Source organism: Trachurus trachurus (genome assembly GCF_905171665.1).
Source record: "Trachurus trachurus genome assembly, chromosome: 5".
Taxonomy (NCBI): domain Eukaryota; kingdom Metazoa; phylum Chordata; class Actinopteri; order Carangiformes; family Carangidae; genus Trachurus; species Trachurus trachurus.
Genome location: NC_139896.1, coordinates 11410769 through 11435388, shown reverse-complemented (window position 1 = coordinate 11435388; position 24620 = coordinate 11410769). Strand labels below are relative to the sequence as shown.

The following is a 24620-nucleotide window of genomic DNA, read 5'->3' as shown; positions in this document are numbered from 1 at the left end:
CTAACTAATGATTATTTATTGTTTAATCAATAATATGTCAATGAAAGTACACATCACAAGTTCCTGGAACACAAACTGGCATCCTCAAATGATTTTGTCTGTCGAACCAACAGCTTAAACCCAAATATGCTGAAGTTATATGAATAGAAACCACCTTCAGGAAAATACCTTCTTTAAATTAATCCATTATCACGGCTCTTGACCGTTAATTTTCTGGTTGATCAACTAATTGATTAATCACCTTAGTTGCTTTAAGAACAACAACATCCAATCCACAGCGGAGCTAAAACGCTTACTTGATCAAGAAAAAAATTCATCATTCACTATTTAGATTATTGATTGTTTCAGGTCGTTTCCCAACAGAAAATCATTCACTCATTTCATCAGCTCATATATAAATATATATAGGCCTAATATACACACCTATATACTTAACACTTTTGATTGGCTAGCACAAGATATTCAAAGACGTCACTGTTGGGGGAAGCTGTGATAGATGTTTTTATCCAGTTTTTTTTATTTCTGAAGTATAAGTGAAGCATAAGCATGATGTCTCCTACTGGTTGTTGAGTGGACACATTGCTTAAATTCAATTATATAGAAACAAATACACAACAAAGGAAAGGGAAAACAGATACAATAAGGCCTAGAGCAAGTTTGCAAACAATGACAAAATCAACAGTGTTAGAAACAAACAAGCAATACACACACACACACACACACACACACACACACACACACACACACACACACACACACACACACACACACACACACACACACACACACACCCCGGCAGGAAACTTTTTTTTTTTCTGCTACTTTTTTATAGAGAAAGAGATGTAACTTGTCATACAATTAACTTTTTTGTGATGGTCTGCTGCCAGGAGAAAAGTTGGAAAATTGGAAGAGTTAATCCCACATTAGGAAGAGTTAATCCTAATGTAATAATACCAGGCATAAGAGGATGCTGGTGGTACAGCTGGTGATTTAGCCGTATCCACTCTGCCTACGCCACATGTATCTGTGCTGGAAGACATTTTTGCTCAGGTCCGCTCTGTTCCCCAGCTTGTCATCGTTTCTTCTGACCTTTGCTGGCTCACCTCTTATATCGTTCTGCTTGTTTCGAAAAGCAATATTTTTGTTTGCTGTGCTGTTCTGTATCCTGCCTTTTTGTGTGTTTTTTTTGTGTGTGTGTTGATCCTGACCTCCTCTCATGCCCTCTTCCTCCCCCTTTGCTCCCTCTTTGCCCCTCTCTCTCTCCTCTCTTAGGATGAAACCGTGGGGGAGGTCAGCTTGGCCTTTGCAGGTGGTCTTCCTTGTTGCCTTGGTGATGCTCTGCGTTGACCCGGTGTCCGCTGGCAGCCGTAACCATCGGGGACCGACAGGTACACCAGGTCTTGCTCTGAACCCCTCCCACCCTCCCCTTCCACCACCATGAGAGGTTAATTACGCTGTCACTGTAGAGGTACAACACATGTTCCCTGAGCCTGTCGCTGACTGAGCCGTCCCTGTCCTGCAGGAGGGGGCTGAGCGGGAACAATTTGCTCTGTCCCTCAGTATGACAGAATGTAATCTAGACGAGACCTCGTTGTGGGCTTGGATGCAAACATACCCCAGTTTGAGTGATCGAAAACTGAACAGATACAAATGGCACTTAAGCTGTCAGGAGCTGTCAACACAAATAGATCAGTGTAGGTGTGATCTGATCTATTCAGAGTGGTTGCAAACGTTCAGCAGTTCAGAGGTGCTGCTGTCGTCAAGCGGCCTGCTCTTTGTGGTTTGGGTTTTGCTTTAAAATAGGATGTATGTCTCATGTAAGCCATGTAGGTTCATGACTTCTAATCCTCAAGCTCATAATTGCCAATGCCTGCATTAATATGCATAGCTCTGCGACCACACCACCCCCACATCCCAAACCCCTAACCCTTAAATAAGGCACCACTATTCCCTAAGAAACACACACACACACACGCACACACAAACAGAAAAGCATTGCCAACGCTGACTTAATTCAGGCCCACAAGCTAAATCTATTCTCTATCTTTAATTTCCATAAGTCACGGAGACAGGCCTCCCCCCCAAAACCAAAAGATGACCAATACAGTCTTATTAATAATTCATTAGGGCTGGCTACAGGGACAGTTGTGCTGAGTCACACAAGTTCTTGCGCCTCGATTTGTTGGCGACAACCTCCCAAGTCACCTCTTCCTCGGACTTAATTATGACAATTCCCTTAATTATCTCAGGGTTTCTTTGCTCTTGCAGCTCGTGTTTTGCAAGGTGACCTTTACGTGCCACAGAAATGCTACCAGCACCCAGTCTGTGCAAGTGAGTGATGGTATTAGTTTCCTTTTTGACGGCGAGGAGGCAGTCTGCTTACGGCAGGGACACTACTAATTGCAGGCCCTGTGTATTGTGAAGGTCAGCATGAGTACCCGCCTCCTTCTTACTTCACTTGTGCTGTGAAACAAGATGACTCTCTCCCAAACCAACTGGTGGTTTTTATTAGAGGGTTTACTTTAATTAGTGGAAGTTTAAGACTTGTTGGCGGCGAATACCAGCAGATAAACACGCAGCAGTTAGAGGCTGAAAAATAATTGGCTGCACGTAATGACTGCGAGTTACGTTCGCTGCTTAAGTGCTGTTTTTGTTGGCAGGTCAGTGAGGCATCTGTTTGATCTGTGTTTCTGGTGATGTACCACCTGCTGCCACATGGTGGCTCTAGAGGTCAAAAAATGCTCCTCAAGAAATATCTTGTTTTTTTTTCTCCTTATAGTCTCATTTAGACAGTGTCATTCTCAAAGACAATCTGTCACTTCACAGAAACTCACTTCAAAACAAATCTATAATGGGAATAGGTGGATTGAATGTCAACTAACCAGGCACACATGATATAACTGACAGTTGTCACTTTAAATAAATGTGCAAAAAAAGTAGCGCCTGCTTTCTTTTTTTTCTTTTTTATTTCCCAGCAGTGCTCTGATGGGTATTTGAGGCAGATTGAGAGAAGAATGAGCCACCAAATGTGCTCTTCACTCAAGGTGTCTCTGTAATCTCAGCACATGACTACCTGGCAGCTGTTGCCTCAACTGTCTGAAAACCAGTTAGTATTGTTTTACGTTGCTTTTAATCTGACCTAAAGTACTGGATACATCTTGAATTCATATAGAGTAAACGTGATAAACTGGCTTAAGTTTATACTTTAATATTCTCAGGGCCCATATTGCCTGGCATTGACTTGCATCACTGTATAAGTAATAGGTAGTTATTTTAGAGTAGAAATAAAACCAACAAATCTTTGCCCTTTGCTCTAAGTCTGTTGCCTAGAGCCTGCAAGTCCAGGTCTCTCTCAGCAGCCAATAGCACACACCCACACACACATGCACAAAAAACATACCTAGGTCCACATCTTGTTCAGCTATCAGAAATGATCTGCTAATCTACCCATTACTCTTGCAGCCATTTTCACAGTCGACCCTCTCACAAGTAGAACGGTGGTGCGAAGAAAATTATGCAACCTAACGCAAACATGCACATTAACACACCTGTCAGGTCTTTATTGCAATTCATTTAGTGCTGCGCCCCTATTTCATAACAATTACAAGGAACAATTCAGAAGCAGGCCGCACAGTGAATGAGCTGTCAAAGTAATGCAACACAAATGATTATGCACTCTACCCTTTAATGTTGTTCCTTATTGAAACTTCAGGTTTCTCTTGTAATTTAGCAGTGAATTCACACTAAAATTCGCTTTTTCTTTTTCTTCTCGTTTCACATGAAACTAGTTGAGAGACCAACATTTCAGTTACTGTCTTGCTATACTGGGGTATGGCAACTCTCCACAGCCTGATTACAGTACGATTAGAAAAGCAAACATAACATTTGGCTCCTTGGATGTATTGCTTATCCCTGATTCAACATACAGTTTATCACAAAAGATATCTCTCAGTCTCAGAGAGAAGGGAGAAACATGTCTTCATGAATTCATGGAGTATCTGTGTGACACTCTGACTCATGAGGACCTGCGTATCCTGCTATTTCTGCTTTCAAAAGGTCTGCTACACCATATTCATGCTTTAAAGAGCAGCCCGTTTGTTATAAACACATCTTACACTAGATCTGTATGTGTATGTGTGTCTGCACATGTTTAAGCAAGCATACCCAACTCCAGCCTATCTTATGTGTGCCATGCTTACAAGATGCATCCTGTAAAAAAAAACAAAAAGAAAAACCAGCTCTGCCAAGGTCTCAGGGAGCAGGTTTTATTGGGAACAGATTTGTTGCACCTGAGCACTCAGCCGTACCAACAACCTGTTATGATAATTAGCATAAAGCTGGGTGAGGCCTGATGTGGGCCTGTTAAACACTGATAATGTCATGAGGATTGATGGGCTGTGCTGGACCAGGGTAAGGAGGACATTGAGGGGAGTAGAGGACAGAAGAGAGGGGCAGCATGCGAATATATTGTGGAGAGATATATTCCCAAATATTCCCAAATTCCAAAATAGAGAGGATTTGGGAACATGTGTAAAATCATTCTCTCCTTGTACGGTATTGTCCCCTCTACACTGACTTTGCCGTCTCCGTCAGGTTTGCTAGATATCTGGCCTTTCAAAGCAGTGGACATGCCTGTCAGTTATTGACAGGGGAAAGACACAGCCTTTTGATAAATTGCACAGTGTTCCTGCTTGCCTTTGTCTGTCAGAATACATCAATCGCCCGGCTAACCCATCAGTTCAAGGTAGCTTGGTTTGTTGGCTGCCCAGCTACTGTTGCCACCCCCCGCCACCACCCTACCTCCCTTTTGCCTGCTGCGGGAATAGAAGCATTTAGCCATGCTTGAGAAGTCTTTTCATCTCAGCGTGTGCTGGGCTCTATTACACTGAGATGGCCATAACAGAATGGTTTAAAGGCAACATTGAGACATTAGATACACTGTTATTATGTGTATATGGCTGGAGGGTGACTGCTCAACACATGAATCGTAAGCAGATGAGGTGAGAGGCTGCGGCACTCTGAGCAGCGGCTGGTGGAGGGAAGACAAAACTGAGAGGGCTCCTGGTGGAGCTGCAGTATACTTCAGTCCACTCTCTGATGTTTGGCACTTTCCATTGGTTTTGTATAATTTTAATTCAGTCTTTTGCACAGTTTCTATTTGGAGTTGGTTGTTGTTACAGCTAGAGTAGATATTGACCTGATGGATCACTGCTCAGTAACACTCTGCTACAGAAAATCACGAGGTTCTCATACTTATTCCCAGGTAGTTCAGTACAGCTTCACCACTGATGAACACTCGCAGTGAACTTGGCAGCAGTTCCAAACTGAGACAATGTTGAAGCATGTCAATTATACACTAATAATACCATCATTATATCATGGTTAGACAAGTGTGCTTCTAATAAAGACACAAAATTGCTTTGCAGTGCTTGTTTCTGGGCAACAAGCGTGGGTGGTTCTGAGTCGATTTCTCCCACATTAAATAGATTTTGGCTGTAAACTCCATATGACTCTGTAACCTCTGTTTATTGATTAAATTCCGTGGATGCTCAAGGGTATAAATCATCGATACCCCTTCAAACATGCATATTCCTGCCTATAGGAACAGGCACACACTCACAAGTTGTAAAGTATAGACGTACATAACCTCTTGTACATTTTAACTCATGCACCCGATTTGATTATATTTTTCAGAAATTACTTGAATATTTTGACCTTTTCAGGATGCAGTGATATAAAATACCTGTAAATTGTCATTTGAGGCTTACACTATTTTTATTCTTTACTCACATTTAAGCCACCGCACAAAGACGTTTTTCTACATCATCACTAAAATTGAAGACCGTTTTTCTTCTTCTTCAGCTTTGATTCAGAAGCTGAGAGTTAAAACACAAACTAAAAAAAAACATGTTTGATTTTTTGTAAACACTGATATTAAAGCAAACAAGGTTTTGATACACAATGTGATCAGATCAGTGGAGAATAACTTATTTGTTCTCGTCTAAAGAATGCACTATAACACTGTTGCTTTGTGTGCAGACACAGTTTGAGGTTAGTGTTAATGTCTGCACTCGCAATTGGAAAAGCAGCTACCATCACCCACAGAAAACTGAAGAATAAAACAACATTCACTCTTTTTTTGCCAGCAGGATCTAATTTACTCTTAACTTTCTCGGGGGGTGTTGTTAATTTCACTGAAGTGAAACAAAGTCCTTCACATTTGAGAAATACTGCAGAAACGAACACATCTTTGTCACATCTTAGTCATCATTCTGCTGCAGTTAGTGAAAGTTGTGAGGCAACAAATCATCATCATTGTGTTTAGTTTTTGCATGTAGTTTGTTGTGCTGCTCTCAAGTGAAGGCTGCACCAGCAACTTCTCTCTCTCACACACACAAATGCACACACACACACCTTCAAAAGCTTTGCAGTTTCAAAATACAAACAGCCTCGGCCCAGCTCTGATGTAGGCAATAAAGAGTGGAGACCTGTGAACCTTCTGACCTCATTATGCCAGAGAGAGGCGAGCTGCTCTTTGTTCTTTCTGCTGCCTGTGACACCCCTTCTCCTCCTCCTGTATGACTCTCTTCCCATCTCCTTTTCCCACTAACAAGCTGCCTGTTTCTACGATGGGGGTCGGCCAATTGACCATTTTTACCCCGTCACCGCTCTACACAGTGAATTTAATTTTCAGTAATGATACTGTCTGATAAAAACATGGGAAATTTGGTTTGTATATGAACGTAACTTTTTTTTTTTCCCCCATCTGCGCTTAAAATATGATTATTACAGCTCTGATTACGGCTTCACTGATATCCCTATCCCTTCACCCGCTGAGTTCTGCTCTATTTTATTCGATTCTAGATTTCCATCAGTAGATAAAGGCTATATGTGTTTGCGTGCGCGAGTGTGTGTGTGCGTGCGTGCGCAAATGTATGTGTGTATGTGGGGGGGTAATCTGGCAGCTGCTCCGGCCTCAGGAGAGCCTGAGACAGAGGAGTGAGGGAAATGAAAGTGGAGGGATGATAGCGGAGGGGCGCCCTCAGAAAGCCAGGGATCATTGATGGGGCTCTCTAGAGAAGAGAACAAACAAACTTTAAATCAGAAAGGATGAGAGGGGCCATGGCCTGCAGAAATGGAACCCTCTGCAGAGTGTGTGTGCATGCTGCGTTTGTGGTGTTTGCAGTTGTGTGTGTTTGTGCGCGCATGTGTGTGTGTGTGTGCACGTAGACTTTTGTGTCCGCCTGCAAAGCTCATTCAGCTGAGCATGAAAAGTTTTGGAGTCTGGGTAAAGTCACGTACATAAATAAAATCTGAGCTTATGGTACAGTATAACCAAGGTTTTTGCAGGGCTGTAAAGAGGCTTATAGGTAGTAATGTCGCCAGCAGGGTTTGCTGTGCGGAGGAAACGGTGCCAGAGACTCTCAGGAGTGCACAACAAGCTTTGAGAGTGAAGATAAGGCAGCTGGAATCCTTTCAGAAGCCATAAGCAAAGATTAGATTTACTAAACATTTTACCCAACATTTGTGGTTGGTGTGTTTTCCTTTAGGTGGCCACAAATACCCAGTCTTCCCTTAGAGATTCGTGGCTTTAAAGTGCTTGAGTGAATGTAACATTAGCATACTATGCGGTACACATATAAGCATACAATGTAAGCCTATTCATGTATTATCGTTGCAGCATCCTCATGCACGTGAAGTTAAAATGTCAGCTGCTACAGAAAAATGCCCATCTGAGCTGTATTTATCAATGTGAAGCCATGTTGATCTTTTAGCTTGTGGACACCGCTGATCTGTTTAACAAAAACACATTTCCCACAGGAGGAGTGAGGATAACAATAGTGTGAACAGAAATGAATCAGATTAAAAGCACATTGTTTCAGAATCAGCAGCATCACACACAAATACAGACACATGTCGTCACTGCGTAGAAAGCTTTGGGTTAAAATTTGCTTTAAGTTAAACGTGCCCTTCTGTCCTGTTGCTGCCAGGAGAGTGTTATAATTAAACAGGCCCCAGGTCCCCAGGGAAGTGTGGAGATAATCAAGGGAGATTAGACACTACGTGCGTATGTGTATGTGTGTGTGTTGGTGGTGTCATGTCAGGTGAAAAGCAATTATCCTCACGTAGAATTTGACTTAAAGAACACACATTAATGCACATGCAAACATGCTCAACATGCACAGACAATACAAAGACATGATAAAAAAAAATCAGTGTGGCAACAGTGGCAAGTGTGTGGAGCTTTTGCAGTGACTGTTTTGTTTTCTGCTTTGATCGGTGACCGTCTTTCCACCGTGTCTCTATTGCATTATGGTCTGGACTGTGACTGGACTGCTCCAACTGGTCTGATCTGTTTATCTGATCATTCTGTAGTAGATTTGTGTCACTGTTTAGAGTCATTGTCCTGCTGCATCCTCCAGCATCTACTGAGCTTCAGCAGGGTGAATAGCCACCCTGACATCAACCTGTAAAATACCTGTTAAACTTGGAAATAAATTCTCTCTATAATGTTGAGCTGTCCAGGCCCAGAGGCAGCAATAACCCTCCGGTCATGATGCTCCCTCCCTCACAACCTTCACCTGCAGCATTCTTTCATGTTAATATGCAGTTTGATCTTTACACCACATATAGAGCTGCATGTTCTTCTCAAACAATCTCAGTTTCATCAGTTACAAAAATAAAATAAAAAAATTGAGGAAGTAGCCATGGCTGCCTCTACAGATGCTTGATTAAGCTGTAGGCCACTTCAGAATCGGCCTTAGTAATAAGGAGGTTCTCTCTCGGGCTCATAAATACGGTGTGGTCATAAGTATAAGGACGTTGAAGAGACTGTGTTGGAAACTTGGTTTGTTCAGGAGGATGAACCACACAAACTTGGAGGAGGTGGGGGTAGGCCTATGTTGTATCACAAGATACAATACGGTAATTAATCAAGTTGATTTACAGTTGCACCACTTAAGAAAATCACCTTCACACTCTCAAGACGTACACACTCCGGCTGCTGTCATTGAGCCGGCAGTCGTGGTACTGTGGTCAAGCCTCTGCAGTTTTTTTTTTGTTTTTTTTGCCCAACTTTTTATTTTTTTCTTGTGGCAGATTTTTATTTTTTTATTTTGCCAGATTTTTTTTTTTTTTTGCCCGACTTTTATTCATTTATCTTGCCTGGCTTTTTTTTTTTTTTTTGGCTGGCCCTAATACTCCTTCGTAAAGTCAAGCTCAACATTTTATTTTTCAACTTATGTTTGGAGATAGGTAGTTTCCTCCATAACATCCTGTATTAGGACGTTGTGCTTTATCTAATACACCGTGATCTGTGTATAGACTGATGAGCAGAGACTTTTTTAACCAGCTGCAATAATTACCTGAAGCCTTTGGCTGTTACTTTGAGTCTGTTGGTTACATTGCTAAGCAGCATTTGTGTTGTACTTTTGATGTCCTCTCAGCTGGGTGCCCACTTCCACAAGGGAACAGCCACAGAACTAAATCATCCATTTATAGACAGTTTGCACAACTGTGGACTGATGAATATCAACTCTTTGAACTCACTTTGTAACTCTTTCAGTTTTATGCAAATCAGCAACTTCTGAGATCTTTCTTTCAGGAGACGTGTTTCACATCAGCAGATGCTTCTTGTGAACAGCAAATTCAAAACATTTGATTGTTTTTCATCAATCAAATTAGCTCTTACTCACACCTCCAATCTTGTTTCGCTGGTTGGACTCCAGGTTGGATAACTGCTGACTCCAAATTAGCTTTTGTTAATGCCATTAGCCGAAGGGTTCACACACTTTTAATAGTGATGGGCTGCGTCCAGAAGCCATAATGATTCAAGTCTGTTCTGTTGGTATGTTGCTCCACCACATGATAAAATGTGCATGTCTGTTCTTTGTTTTAGATCAAGTGGCTTATTTGTCTGAAAAGAGTCCAAAGAAATGATTATTTTTTCAACATGTCTTGCTCCCATTTTTTCTCCGGCACACAATGACAACAAGAGATCTGCCTCTGTGACGATGTTAATGAGGGCACTGGGCTGAGAATAAAAACAAACTATCACTAAAGAGTGTTTATTTATGAATCAAAGACTATGAGCCCAGAATAAATTGAAGAGTTTACACAAAAGTAAATAATTCAACAGATTTGTTTAATTTTCAGAGAAGCGGTTCTGGTGTATATTTGATTGTTTTTTATTTTTTTTATTTAGTTTATTCAAATTTATTTGAGTTTAAACTGCATTTTTGCAACAATGAACCATAAAAACACAAATAAGAGAGTCTATGAATATTAAATAAATAATCTCCATCCCCTCCTTTTTCTCTTCTTTCTCACAGTTTCGTACCAGGTGAAGCAGGGGACATGCGAGGTGGTGGCCATCCATCGCTGCTGTAATAAGAATAAGATTGAAGAGCGTTCTCAAACCGTCAAGTGTTCCTGTTTCCCGGGGCAGGTTGCTGGCACCACCAGAGCCAGACCTTCATGTGTGGAAGGTAAAAAAAAAAACCTGGGTGTCACTCTGTGTATTATATATCCTTGTGTAAAACTTGCGGCCCCATCACCCAAACACATTTTTGGCACCTCATGTCTAAAATCTGGAAATTTAAACCAACTGCAGTCAGTCATAATTTCATTTCACTTTCATTTTTGGATATCTAGTCTGGTTATACTCATCATTAAATTGACCCTGAGGAGGCTATAAAGATCCCTCTGTATGAAAACATTTTCTATATTCATATGAACCCATTCAAGTCTTCATGAAATCTATATGATACCTGGAGACAGGAAAAACATGTTGTGTATCCATGGCTGCATCACTAAATCAAAGAGAAAGATTTGAGATGTCTTGGTGCATTATTTTGTTCACTTTCCCACACATCTCTGCAGCAGGGTCAGTTCTGCTGCACCTGTTTGGTATCTGTTGGAAACATGACTGGAGTTCAAAATGTGGCTTTGCACCTTTGCACAAGTCCTTGGCTGCACAACATGTTTTTATAATGACTGATGTACTGCACATTGTGAGATATTAGTAACATCAATAATTAGGCCATGCTTTTTGTAAAATAATTGTCAGGTTGCATTCTGTTCAGGAAATTATTCTTTTTTTAATTCATCTTTTTTTAAATCACACAAACAGGAATACACTGCGCTACTTGTATCACAAACAGAGCTAAGCGTTTTAATGGTAGCTGAAAACATGAAAGCTGATGGAAAAATAAGGCATGTCCTTTCTGAACCCCTTTGAACAAAGAAACACACCATGGGTGAGAAAATATCCTCTCTCAGCCTCAGTGGGGGTGAGACAGGCTCTCAATAAGTCACACTTAATTGTTGATTGCTTTTTAATGTTTCAAAATGCCACTGGAGCACTTAGAAAAGGGGGTTAAATATGGTTTTGTGTAAAATTCTGTCTAGTGGAGCTGTACAGTCTGCCCTGCTAGTCCAGCAGTCTGTGGTTCATCGTGTCCCGAGGAGATCACGTAACATGAAAGGTTAAAGCCACTAATGCAGGTAATTGAAGCCCAGCCAACAGTGTCTCCTTGCCTTCCTTATTCCCTCGTGCTGTATGAAAGGAGAAGCAAATGTACGACAGCTGTTGGCTGAGAAAGCCTCGGCCTCAAGAGTGGAAATTTAAACTGCGGTTTAAAGGAGCTGATTTTATTTGGGACAGCATTTCATTTCGTATGTGGTTGGGCCACCAGAGTACATGGCAGATGGTGATAGAGAAAATATTTTCTTATGATGACTTTTATAGGTCAAGACATAACATTTGGATGATAACCCAAACACTGGCAAGAGGGAGGTTTTGGGAGAAATCATCAAATCCAGTAATATGTTGGCATGATGTTGCGTCAATAATTAAAAGAAGTCATGTAATATGTATTGGGTAGAGAGAAAAAAGAGCAGATCATGAAATATCATTGAATTCTGTTCACACATCCACAGCATGCATACTGTGCCATGTGGCAATGTGTTTGTGTCTCTTAACACATGCTGTATATGTGTGAGTGTTGTTATGATAGATGAAAGCTGCGTGTCGTTTTCATAGACCCCTTGTTCCACCCGTTTGTCCACGCTGAGAGCTCCTGCCCAGCAAGAAACAAGCAGTGTCAGTGACCCCTATCATCTGCAGACGCTCCGCTGAGATCACAAACACACACACACACACACACACAGTGTGTCAGCCAACCCGATCCAATCATGCTGTATTAGCCCCCTACCAGAGCAAAATACATAGTTGTCTCATACATGAGTGGTGCCAGAGAATCTCGAGACACATGGGTTATTCAAACTGTTAGGGTCAGCCAGGGGGTGGAAACTGATTCTACACACTCAGAGACCTGAACGACACAGAGGATTTTCTCACACTTGGGAGTTGATCAGAATCACTGTTCATGTCCTATGAGAATAAAGCAATAGCACATACTCATCCTAATGTAGGAAGTATAAGAATAAGAATGATTTGGTAAGATGTCCGTGAAGGTTCTCAGTCATCCAGGTCATTTTATTCTTGTGGAGTTTTAGTAAAAAAGCAACTGGACGGAAGAGAAGAAGAGAATAAGTCCAGTTGCTTTTTTACTAAAACTCCACAAGGATTTGGTAAGAGGGCCTCATCCACCGTTTGTGGAGTGGAGACTGACACACAATATAGTAATTATTAAAACAGCAACGCTAAAACAACAACTTTCTGTAGACGTTGGCTTGACATTGACATTGACTCTCTGACCTCATTTGTGCAAGAATAACAACAATCACACGATTTCCCCCATTTTTTCCAGCGTTTTAAAAAAAAATTGTCGGAGCATATCAAACACTCAACACTGTATGTACGAGAGGTGCTGAAATGTAAATCCATCACCTCTCCACAGACGAGGCCTGCACATTTGATGAAGGTGCTGAAATGTGGAGATGACCATGAAATAGTTCATGCTTTATATGTTACATGGGCTTATTCACCAAAGAATCATTCCTACTCATGAATGTATAAAAATCTATTTATTATTCCATGTTTTCAATCTGCCTCTGCTCTGTTGTGGACTTTTGTTGGTCAAAATGTAACGAGGATAATAATAATAAAAATGATAATACCAGTAATAGTTTGTTAAATGCACATCCGACCAGTAGGACACACTGTGCACAGGTAGAATGAAAGTGCAAAATGTTGATATGTTCATTGTGCTTAAAACAAAGGTCCATGGTCTCCTGTACTCCAAAACACAACATTATGGTTAATTTACTATTTCTATTTTTTGTTTCACTCTCACTGTCACTTAATTTCTTTCTTTTGAAATGAAACCAACAAATCTCACATCTTTACATGTCTTGTTGAATCACTTCTGACTTCATCCATTGTGTTGCTATTCCTGCATGTGGCCAGTAGACGGTGCTTTTCCCATTCAAATGACTCTGTCAAAAACATACCTGCTAGTTCATTTCAACACTATTTTCACCCAATAAGAAGGTAGATTTGTTATTTAACCTCTTTGATGAGTTCCTAGATGGGAACAATTGCTTGATAATGATAAAATCAGGCAACCAGAGCAAAGATGATTGGCTTTGTAATGAAAGTTGGGATAAATAAGGAATCATTTGAAACTTTGCTAACCTCTCGGAATAGGCATTGCCCTGATGCTTTGCTTTTGTTTGTTCACTTCAAAGACTTAGTGGGTCTATAGTTTGCTAAGAGGAAGGAATGATGAGAAACGAATTGACTGACAGTTATTACTGCGTAACCGAATGCACTTCTTTTTGATCGCCTCAATCACTTCTTGTCTTTCCTCCAGTGGAAACACACAGCACACGCACTTACACACACATAAACACACACAGCTCAGATCCTCCCTCACACCAGTCACATGGTTTTCTAATTTCCTATTCAGATCTCACCTCTGAGTCGCAACATCTCTCACTTCCAAATCCAGAGCTCAGCAGCACTTATCTCATGAGTCATGCTTGACCTCTGAGTTCACAGTTACAAAAGATCTCACCTCCTCCAACACTGTTTTACTCACACAAACACTGTTCGGTGCACACACACACCCACTCACGCTCCTCTCACCTTTTTAGGCTTGAGCACTGATGGAAGGAGAGAACCCCTCTCAGTAGTCAGCCTTTGTAGGAAAGCCTTAGTGTAAATGGAGTTTCATTATTGATGCCGACTGAAAGAGGAGTAAATGGTTGCAGGTCCCATTACTGGCTGCTGCATGGGCCCCAGTGAGGCAAACTTTTTCAAGCCAACCCCATTCATCATTATATAAATATATATATGTTTGTGTGTGTTTGTGTATATAATTATGATATCACTTCTTTTTTTATCTTCTATCATAGTTAGTGGTTGTAGTGCTGTGTGTGAGTGAAGAGTTAGTGCTGTAAATACTCCTACTTGGAAAACAAATGCTAAATAGATACTACTGTAAGGTATATCTGAATCTAAGTGCGTTTTCAGAGGTAGAATTGACAATAGCCGACAAAAACAGGTGTGTTGTGTGTCTGTTTTTCACATGGGGACACATTTTTAAAGAATGCAGTACTTGTCTAAGTGAAGAAAAGTAATGTGTTTGGTTTCACTGCAGCGGCATTCAGGATAAATAAACTGCTTTTGTCTCAATTGGGATTCTGCCAAGTTAAGTTAAGCTCATAGCTTTAGTTAGGAAAGCGTTGGCTATGGTTTGGGTTTGTGTGCACCTCCTGGGAGCGAATGGAAATCTGTACTGTGTTCTAAAAAAGACAGCTCCTCTTGTACAATGTGTGGGGAATTGCTTACTGCTAAAATATTCCTCATAAAGTAAAAGTAAGTAAGTATTGCATAATGTCCAAGCAAGTTGAATGTAAGGTGACTGACCTCTTTCAGAACATCATAATTTTCACTACATGTATGTGTATAGCGCAATTTATAAAATATATTGCAGCAGATACTTGCACAGCTAAATAGAACCTCTTAATGTACTGCTGAATCTCAACCTTTAATTATTTGTGACATTTAATGAACTTCTGTGCTTTTAACGGCACATACATATCAATGTAGTAGACAGTAATAGAAGGTTGTACGTAAAAAAAAAAAGCACTTATATTTGCAAGTGTACAAACACACGTTCACTTTCTACTTCTGTAATTTCTATCTGTGTGGCGATGCTCACTGCTACAGTAATAAAGGGCCTTATATATTTCCACAGACATTGCTATTAAAGTCTGTTTGGTGGTGGAGAAAGACGGAGAGCACAGTGACCTGATAAAAATGGTTGAGTGGATTCAGTTTGGTGTGAGATATGGTGGCACACAAACTCCGTTTCATTACTGTGGAAAGAAATCAAGTTTAGTGTTTCAGAGCACATCAGCCTGCTGTTGTTTACTCCAATATCTGCTCCATAATGTCATGCTTTGTGTCATTTTGTCAGTCTGTTCCTGCGAGTGTGAGTGTGAGTGCATAGTACATGTGTGTGTAACTGCTAACCATGTATAATCTTATTCTGGCAGTTTTTCCACTACACTTTCCACTTGTTTTTTCTCGTCATGCATACCTGTGTGAGCAGAGACACAGTGTGTTAGTAAATCATTGCAGAAAGAGATGGATGCTTTTCTCCATCTGCCTCTGCACTCCAGGATCACTGAGTGGAACAGTTACAATGCCTGAGGGTATTCATACCTCTGGGTCCACCCCCAACTTCTCGTGTGTGTGTTTGTGTGTGCTTGTGTTTTTGTTTGTGTGAAGGTACATCATTTTCCCTTTAAATAGTAATGATTTGGGAGCAAGGGCACAGGCCTGCTTGTGATTTTGCTTTTACGCATGACACTTACTGCACAGTGGGGACGCCCGCATGTGTACACACACACACAAAACACACAAAGGCATCTATGCGTGCACACATGCAGATGCACACGCACACGCACACATACACACACACGTACAAAGTAAAAGTAAACTCCCTTTTGCGGATTGTGTTGCTCCACTGAGTGAGTTCAGGCAGGGCCTTTGTAAAGTATTAATGGGCAAACACTCTCTCACGCCTGAGTGCACATATTGTATTAGTATGTCCTCCCTTACATCAAACAGGCTACTTTTCAATGATACAATGAGATGTGTAGACATTGAATTTCATTATATATATTTATATATATATATATTTCAAAGGCTGATCTATTATTCTTTATCATGCGACTTGTCTGACTTCAGATGAAAGGGTTAGAGGTGAAGAAAATTCCTTTGAACTGAATAACTTCTCAATTTAATCACATGAAATACATTTTCCATGTCAATTGGTTTGTTGGCTGGTGGTTTCTCACATCTCACACTTTAGTATGTTTGAAAAATAAATGATCAGACCAAATTTATTCCCTAATATTGTGTGAAATATACCAGATTTATTTGAGGTTTCTGTTTCCCGAGGGAAACACTTTCGGTGCAAACTTGTCTGCTTTTGGTGGGAATTTGAGACTTTTTTTTCCCAGCCAAAGAAATGCTAGATACTGTATCAGCTTTGATCTTTTTGCATTGGGAATCTTGTTTGTCAAGAAGCATTTCTTGTTAAATACCTGCAGAGCTGGAGGTGGCAAAGCGTTGATTGGCAAATAACAGGGCACTGTGTGTGCAAACGTGTCACAGTAATTAACAAGCCTGCTCAAATTTAGTCACAAGAGACTAAACCATTAGTGCACGAGTCCGACTGTGTTCATGTAAAGTCACATTGTAAATGTGGATGAGGGGACCTGCAGTTTCAACTTTGTCCACTTGATGTCACAAACATTACAAAGACAATGCGGGCGGCAGTGCAGGAAGAAAAGAGCAGATGCTGTGTTGGATGCTCATACAGCTGACATGCACGCTCACACATACAAACAAAAATGAAAACCCGTAACTGGAGTAAAGATGAGTGACATTTATCAGGTATGTGTTGGACTGACGTGTTGTGATCAGTGGGAAGAGAGACAGAGCTGTAGGCAGCCTCATAGCGTAAAACCTCCACAGACCTTATTTAGAGAACCCCAGAGACGAGGCGACGACCTGGGGAATAACATAGCCCCAGTCCCTTGTGTTGCCTAATCACCTGCACCTTAAGCAAAGCACCGTCTAGACGTTTGCCCTCAGCTGAAAGTTTTAGAGAACTTAAAAGGGAGCCATTCTGAGTGCAGATTCCAATGTAATGAGCTGATAGTAACTGTGATGAAATGTGTGCCTGAGCTGTAAACCTTTTTTAATTAGCATTATGCACCTTGTGTGAATATAAATGTAGACTCTTAATGAGACTGATGCAATCACAGTATGTAGGCTGAGAGGTTCCCCATGCGTTGCACACGTTTTACCTGAAGAATATGTGTCCTCTTTCTATTTGTAGGCCTGACAATCTTTCATTTTCGTGATTACTTGTTGAATATGTGATGGACAGTTCACAGGTAGAAGGATAGTGCAGGGAATGTCAAGTTGTAAAACATCAATTACAGTAGCTTGTTTATTTTCCTTTTTAAATCAACTTCGCTATTTCAAGTATTCTTTGATCAAGAAAAGATGACTGCATGTGGCGTTGTCTGTGTGACTCATGAACAAGTTGTGTAAACCAGTCACGACAAAGTTGGCAAATTCAGTGATCCGAAGTCTGCACAGTACGGTAAATATGAAGCTTGAGCCAAGGCCTGCAAACGTAGGGTAACAGTTGGCATGATGTCTCTGCTAATTAGGATGGCTTTATGATACATGTTGCTATAGGTGGACTCTGTTATCCTTTGGGCAAAGCCTATAGCCAGCTGTTTCCCCCATGCAGATGAGAGGGATCTTAATCTTCTCATGTAGCCTAATTCTTGGAAAGAACCCAAATAAGCATGTTTTCCAAATATATCAACATCTTCCTTTAAAGTAAAATTCACTCACCACTTTTTCAAAGACAGTCTTGCAGCAAGAGACTTTTTTAGGCCGTCATAGTTGCAGGATGAATCCAGACCGCACCCAGCACCAGGCTCTGCAGAGCAGTGCATGGAAAAATATGGTCCCAGAGGTGATTATCACAGAATCAACTGCTGCACATACAGTTAAGTACCTCTGTAAGCACCTCTGTAATCTTTTTATCATTGACCTGTTGAGACCTGTGTCTGAGTGCTGTTCGGTGTCTGAACTATCCATGACATCACAGACTACGAACTGGTCCTTGTTCATTTTCCGACTTGACGGGCAGGTGCTTATGTGTCACGCTGTCCCCGCCCTCCTAGTGTAGCACGAGATAAGCTGCAGGGAACGCTAACTCCATAATAGCACTCACAGGCCATGCCCATTAGCTCTGAATAACACTCTCGCAGCGCAAAGCACCGTCGTCGACACCATAATGGCCACATTAACGAGCATTACACAGCCATTGGTTTTTAGAACCGCTTACTGCCACTGAGCTCATGCATCATAACAGTGTGTTCAACATTATGCCTTGTGATAGCTGTGAGAGTTTTTTTTTGTGACTTTGCAATTTGGCATTGGCCTCCTTCTTCCCACTATATGTCTTCCTGTCTCTGGTGTTGCATTTGTGCTGCCTATTTTCCACTCTGCTTCAGTTCGTTACTCTCCCTCTCTCTGTTCTCTTTGTTAAATCTGCTCCTTGCTTTGTCGGACTCGGTGATAGTGATCCTCAAAGGGCCGCCTTCCTTCCCACCCTTCCCTCTCCACTTCTCTTAGTTCCCCTTGCTGCTCATTTCCTCACTACAAAGATGTTTTCTTGGTGAACACCTATTATTTAGCCCCGTCTTCCTCCCTCTATTTCTCTGAGTCACTGTGTTTTCTCCTTACATTATGCTTGAGAGGATTTGTCCGTGTTCTTTTGCATTATGCAGTTGAAAGCCCATTTTCCTGCCAATACCACCTCATCTCCTTCCTTTGTGGGAAACAACAGTCACCAGAGATCAAAATTCCCTTTTAAACACTGTCAATTCTGCAACTAAATTAAGTTTGAGAAATGGATGCCCTCTTTTATCCCTTTCTGTCTCCACACTTGAACAGCAGTATGGATGGATGATGAGTTTGGAGTCTTCTAGACAGCGGAGATTTGATTGTCAGCTGCTGAGACATTAGAAAACTTTACGTTTAATACCAGATTAAAGGGATAGTTCACCCAAAATTCAAATTTCACTCATTATCTACTCACCCTCATGTGGACTAAGGGCTGGGAGAAGTTTCAGAGTCTTCCGTGGCTTCTCTGAGTTACAGCGGGGCTCCGTGCAGCAGTATTTGTCCATATAATGGTTGTCAATGGATACCAACTTTCTTCGTCCAAAAAGACACACCAAAAAACATCCAAATACCTCCATACTGCTCGTCTGTAATGTCCCTCTTGTATTGAAGCCCCGACATGAGAAATTGTTCCGAAAAAAATTAAACAAGTCTATATTTTAAGCTTGTTTGTAGCGGAAGCTCCCAGTGTCTCAGTTCACTGCTCTTCTTGTGTCAGTGCAAATCTCTCGTGATTTGCACTGACCAGCAGAACAATTTATCAAAAATTGAGCCTACAGTGCATGAAAATGTTTGACTGTAAACACTACTGTAAACATACCATCCAATTCTTGCTAAGTACATTTTCAATCTTCCTGAAAACATTTTACAATATTTTGGAGACGTGGTTGATGAAGTTTGGCAAATATCAGAATTTTAAAAACTGAATTTTTGAAAACATTTTGAATTCTGCTCTCATGGGAACAACTGCAGTCAACGTAAGAGTGGCATTTTTAAACATCAGATTTTCTCTTATGAAGCAAAACACTTATCATTAAAAACAAATCACCAACATTTCCATGCTGTCAAAATGCAATTTATGTATTGTAAAATCAGACTTTTATTTAGAAAACAGTATTTCTGATATTTTGACAATTTGTGAAATCTGCCTTGACAACTGCTTCTAGGAGGTTTTGCTTCTGCCGTTGAGTGACTTAGAAGCTGGTTCTTGGTGTCAGAGGTTGTGAGTTCAAGCCCCAGCTAGAGTGATGATGATGACAGATCAAAATGCCAGATGTCCTCAATTTGAAACACAAGACAATAGTCTTGATGGTGGCAATACTGCAAGCCTCTAAATTTCAAAACTTTGAAAATTCATAACAAATCAACCATATGTGCTACAGCTTTGGAACTTTCACTTTCAAATTGCCTAATTTTGCCTGAAATTGCCCGGCCCCGACCATTGCTGCGCAGCAGCTATAATTTATCATCTGTTTTTCACACTATTTCATAGAATGAGAGAGACATGGCCATTTCAAAACAGGCCTGGAAACCATACACCAATCAGAGACATTTGTGTTTCTTGTCTTAAATGCATCTGTTTTAAGTGGTTACCCTCATCATAATGCTGTTCTTACTATTTGAATTATGCAATAGCAATAATACTCATTGGTTCACTGGCTGTGCTGTGTGTTTCCCTGATTATACCACAGACAATTGGGAAATTAAGTACTAATTGCATTTTAAGTATAGGAAGCATCTCACACATCTGCACAATTGAAAAAACCAACATACGTTCACCACATTACAGGCTTGTGACATCTGATTGGTTACATCCAGCATAGTCAGGGGACTTGTATTATCTCCTTAAACGATGCCTAAGCTTGACAGTGAAGTTTGTGTCATATTTCCCCTGTTCTTTCTATTTTTTGTCCTCTTATGGATGCTAGACTTACCCATTCCACACAGGGTTTAAGATCACATTTTGAGGGATTACATTAATCTGATTAAAATGAAAAAAGGTAACTGCTATGCATTTGAGCTCATGTGAAAATCACAGTAATCATATTACAGATGAAAACACACAGCTTCTTAGAGAAACTGTAGAACTGAACAGAACTGCAGTGTTTAGTAGTATAAGCGCTATCCATGGTGCTGATCCCACTGCAGTCCCAGCTGCTGGATCAGCACCATGGACAGCACCTGTTACCTTATCACTGTGAAAGTAAAACCGGTGTATATGGTTGTATGTAGTAAATTACAAGTTACTGAGCTGTCATGTTTCTTTTTACTCAGTAGCTGTTTTATATGTCTGTTCCAGGCCTTTGTCTTTGATTCTTTGCTTTTCATCATATTGTTTCAGTAACCTAACCAGCTATCTTTCTTTTTCCCCAAATCTCCATTTGATACTTCAGCCTCCATTGTAGCCCAGAAGTGGTGGTGCCAGATGCAGCCGTGTATGGATGGGGAGGAGTGTAAGGTCCTGCCTGACCTGACTGGCTGGTCCTGCAGCACTGGCAACAAAGTCAAAACCACCAAGGTGAGAGGACTGCCTGCCTTTGTTTGGCACTTTGTAAATGCACCCACCTCTTTGCATCCCTGTCTCAACATTGGCTTGTCAGTGTAATTAATACTGACCCTGATGTACATTATATACGTGTCACTTCACAAATGGCACTCTATTGCATGCATGTGGTGCCTCTGCTGTTTTTGATGCTCCTGCAGTGTCACCCACATGTATATCCAGCTAAGCCCAATTATTACAAAAGCTTTGATATTTGTAGGTAACAACAAAGCATACACCCATACCAGTCTTCTCATTGAAAAAAAATCCCCTGAGAAAGATGTTATGTCCAGAAAGAATAAATAAATGTATTACTGAACATCTTCTAACTTGAATAACATTTGATGTAGTTAGAATTGACCTTGATCTTCAATTGAATTATTTTTCTGGGAAACAACTTGTCTCAATTAGTGTCTGGTAAACAAACTTTCAACTATGGCTCTTATTACTATTTTTAATACTGCATATGACTTTATAAGAAAAGGAAGAACCTCAGCAGCGCTTACAAAGCAAATTAGAGATATTACTGTAAACAATGCTTATTTGAATCTTCAAGATGCCCTCAAATGAGCGCAGCCTAATTTAAGCACTAATTACAAATATCAATAAATATTACAAAGAAAATACAGAACTAATGAACAAGTCAGTCCCCCAGTGAGACACACTTGTTAATCTCCTCTAACGGTGTCTCCTCAGGCAAGAGTGAAAAAGAAACAGAAGTGATGGAGAAAACACAACACCTCTGTACACTCTGTTCCCCCTCACCACCACTGTGTGATACCATGTCAATTGACACTATTCAGATGAGATGAATTGATTTAAATGAGGGTCCTTCATGGCCCTTTGTAAACTGTTGAAGTGTGAAAGTTAATTTGCGGGACTGACGACTGGGGTATGTGTATGTCTATGCCAGGGTGCGTGTTGTGGGATGGAGCAGGTGCAGTTTATTTACAGGTGAAATATAAAAAGGGAAACAGTTGTGTGGGAAGCGGTGCAGGCGCCATAAGAGTAATTGCTCGAGAGATGGCATAACAGCACAACATCTGTTGCATTCATTAGAATGCATTATGGCTAGGGCCTTCCACTGAGGCTTTACAATTAAGAGTCATAATTAAATTGGTGAGTGGGATAGACTGAGAAACAGAGGCACCACTGGGCTCCGTCACAGGCAGTGGAATTAATGACCCTGGGCCTAACACCAACTCTGGGACTGATAGGTGCAATTATCCTCATTCTGTTACATGTTGCCATCTCTCTTCTTCTCCCTTTCTCTCTATTTTGTCCCCACCACCCCCACCAGCCCCTCCCCCCCCATGTCTGACTAGCCGATCAGCTGAGAGAGGGCCGAGGAACCAATGGCTGACTGCATCAGTGGACATTAATTGTGCATTTGCAAGGTGCTTTGGGACCGGAGAGCAGTTACTTGGAGACTTGGTGGCAGATGTCACTGAAGATAGTTGCAATGAGACATCGATTCCCTGGCAACTGCTCGCAAGGCCCTTTTCTCTCTCGCTTTCTCTGTGTCTCTCTTCTTTATCCTGCATCTCTCTTTCTATCCATGACCTCCTTTCACCGCCTCAGCGTCTCATTCACCACCATGATTTGTATCTGTCCGGCTCTCTTTCACTCCCACGCAGCGTAGGTGTGTTGTAGAAAGATGCATAGATTGCTTGACTGAGGCACCAGAAGACTTTTTTTTTTAACAAGGAAAAGCAAAGACACTGCACCATGAGATACATATTTTCACATGTCCCATTTCATACCCCTGGCTCTATGGTAAAACATTTGCAGAAATTGCACGAGTGGAACTGGAAATAACGTTTTTTAAATATGCTATGAGCATGTCTGTTGATTATAACTGCACATTGGATGGGGTGTGCTTATGAAGAACAAACTCTTTACATCTCCAATTATACGCCTTCAACTTACTGCCCAAGTGTAAACAAACCATTTCAGTTTCAAGACATGTGAAATCCAGCTGACACAGTGCTGTTCCCTGCAATCAGTCAGACAGCTAGACTGCAAAACAAAACATTTTCAACCCAATGAAAAGGACATCAAGCCAGAAATAGCGAGAAAATGCTTTGATTTAGAGTATCTTCCTCTGACCCTTGATGGGCTCTTTGAAATGGAAACTTTCAACCACTGAGTGTTGGAGTGGGACAGAGTTGCTCCCTGGTATTACTTGTCTCTATGACACTGATTTTATCCTCTCATCTGTGGTATTGTTTCCTTTTTAGGTCACACGATAGCAAGAGAGCCGTTGAGCCACGAGGAAGAGGATGGATGACTCACACATATTTACTTGTACGATGGGGAAAAATATCAAGGGAAGGACCGCTGTCAGGCTTTCCATCACAAAACAATGGGATAAAACGTACTCATCAGAAACTATGTACACTTGGCTACATGGACCCACACACACAGCATATACAGTTTGCTGGTCAAGGACAACGGACCACAGTAATGGACACCCAGGGTACATAAGGAAACAAGTGGACTGTTGTTTCCCAATAATGGACAATGTGTGGATTGATCAACAAAGGTCAATTTTAGACACTGATTAAGCATTTCAAAGTATATATTTCAACAAAGCATTTGTGGATGAGTGTGAGAAGTGAACTACAGACTAAAACTGTGCTTAGAGTGCTGCTGGATACAGTCCAGAAGTGTTGTCAATATGTAGAGCTTATACTGGAGACAGCGGAGATGATTTGGTGGAAATTAAAGCGATAGCAGCTCATAACTAGCAAATAGCAAATTAGCATCAAATTGCTCTTGTGGGTCAAGTCACTACCATGAAGACTGTTTTGCGAGAGTCATTTTGCAGTTCTAATTAGGAATTGCAGTGTAGGATCATAACAACATATTAAAAATTCATGTAAGATATTTGCACTAGTTGAAACCGTTTGGGAATGTTTTGTTTCTAGATATCTTCCATCTTTTGCTGTGGATGTCACATGAAATCGAAGGTGAGCATTTTGTAAAATGTCTAACACTTGAAGTAGATAAATATATATATCATGCCCCATTATTCCTTAGTAGTTATTGGTTAAAAATGGCTCTGACTATTGAGCCTCACTTACATACAGCTTGGTACAATATGAACTAGCAAGGTGTGAATCATCTGTCTCATTTTTGCCCAGAAACATTTCCGAGCTCAGCCTTCAAAGTTATATATCTTTGATCTATTATATTCAGTCTGTGACATCTCTTATGTTAACTGTTAAAAGGAGGCCCATAAAATGTTCAAACAAGGAGGACGAGTTGTCTTTATGTTGTTTTTTCATACTGTTGAAAATATTTTCTTCTTTCTCTTTCTAAATGTTCAGAGGATCTGCAAATATACAATAATTGTATCAATATTAACTACCTTTATTTGGA

At 40.8% G+C, this 24620-nt stretch overlaps 1 protein-coding gene across 1 annotated transcript; it reads left to right on the top strand.

Moving 5' to 3' along the window:
- Positions 1-1273: 1273 nt before the first annotated feature.
- Positions 1274-23665, top strand: tafa4b (TAFA chemokine like family member 4b; the record flags this gene model as incomplete). Its single annotated transcript, XM_083972343.1, has 4 exons — positions 1274-1388; positions 10332-10487; positions 21088-21212; positions 23477-23665. 4 exons carry the CDS (start codon positions 1274-1276, stop codon positions 23486-23488), a joined length of 408 nt encoding a protein of 135 aa, XP_083828469.1. The 3' UTR covers positions 23489-23665.
- Positions 23666-24620: the final 955 nt, after the last annotated feature.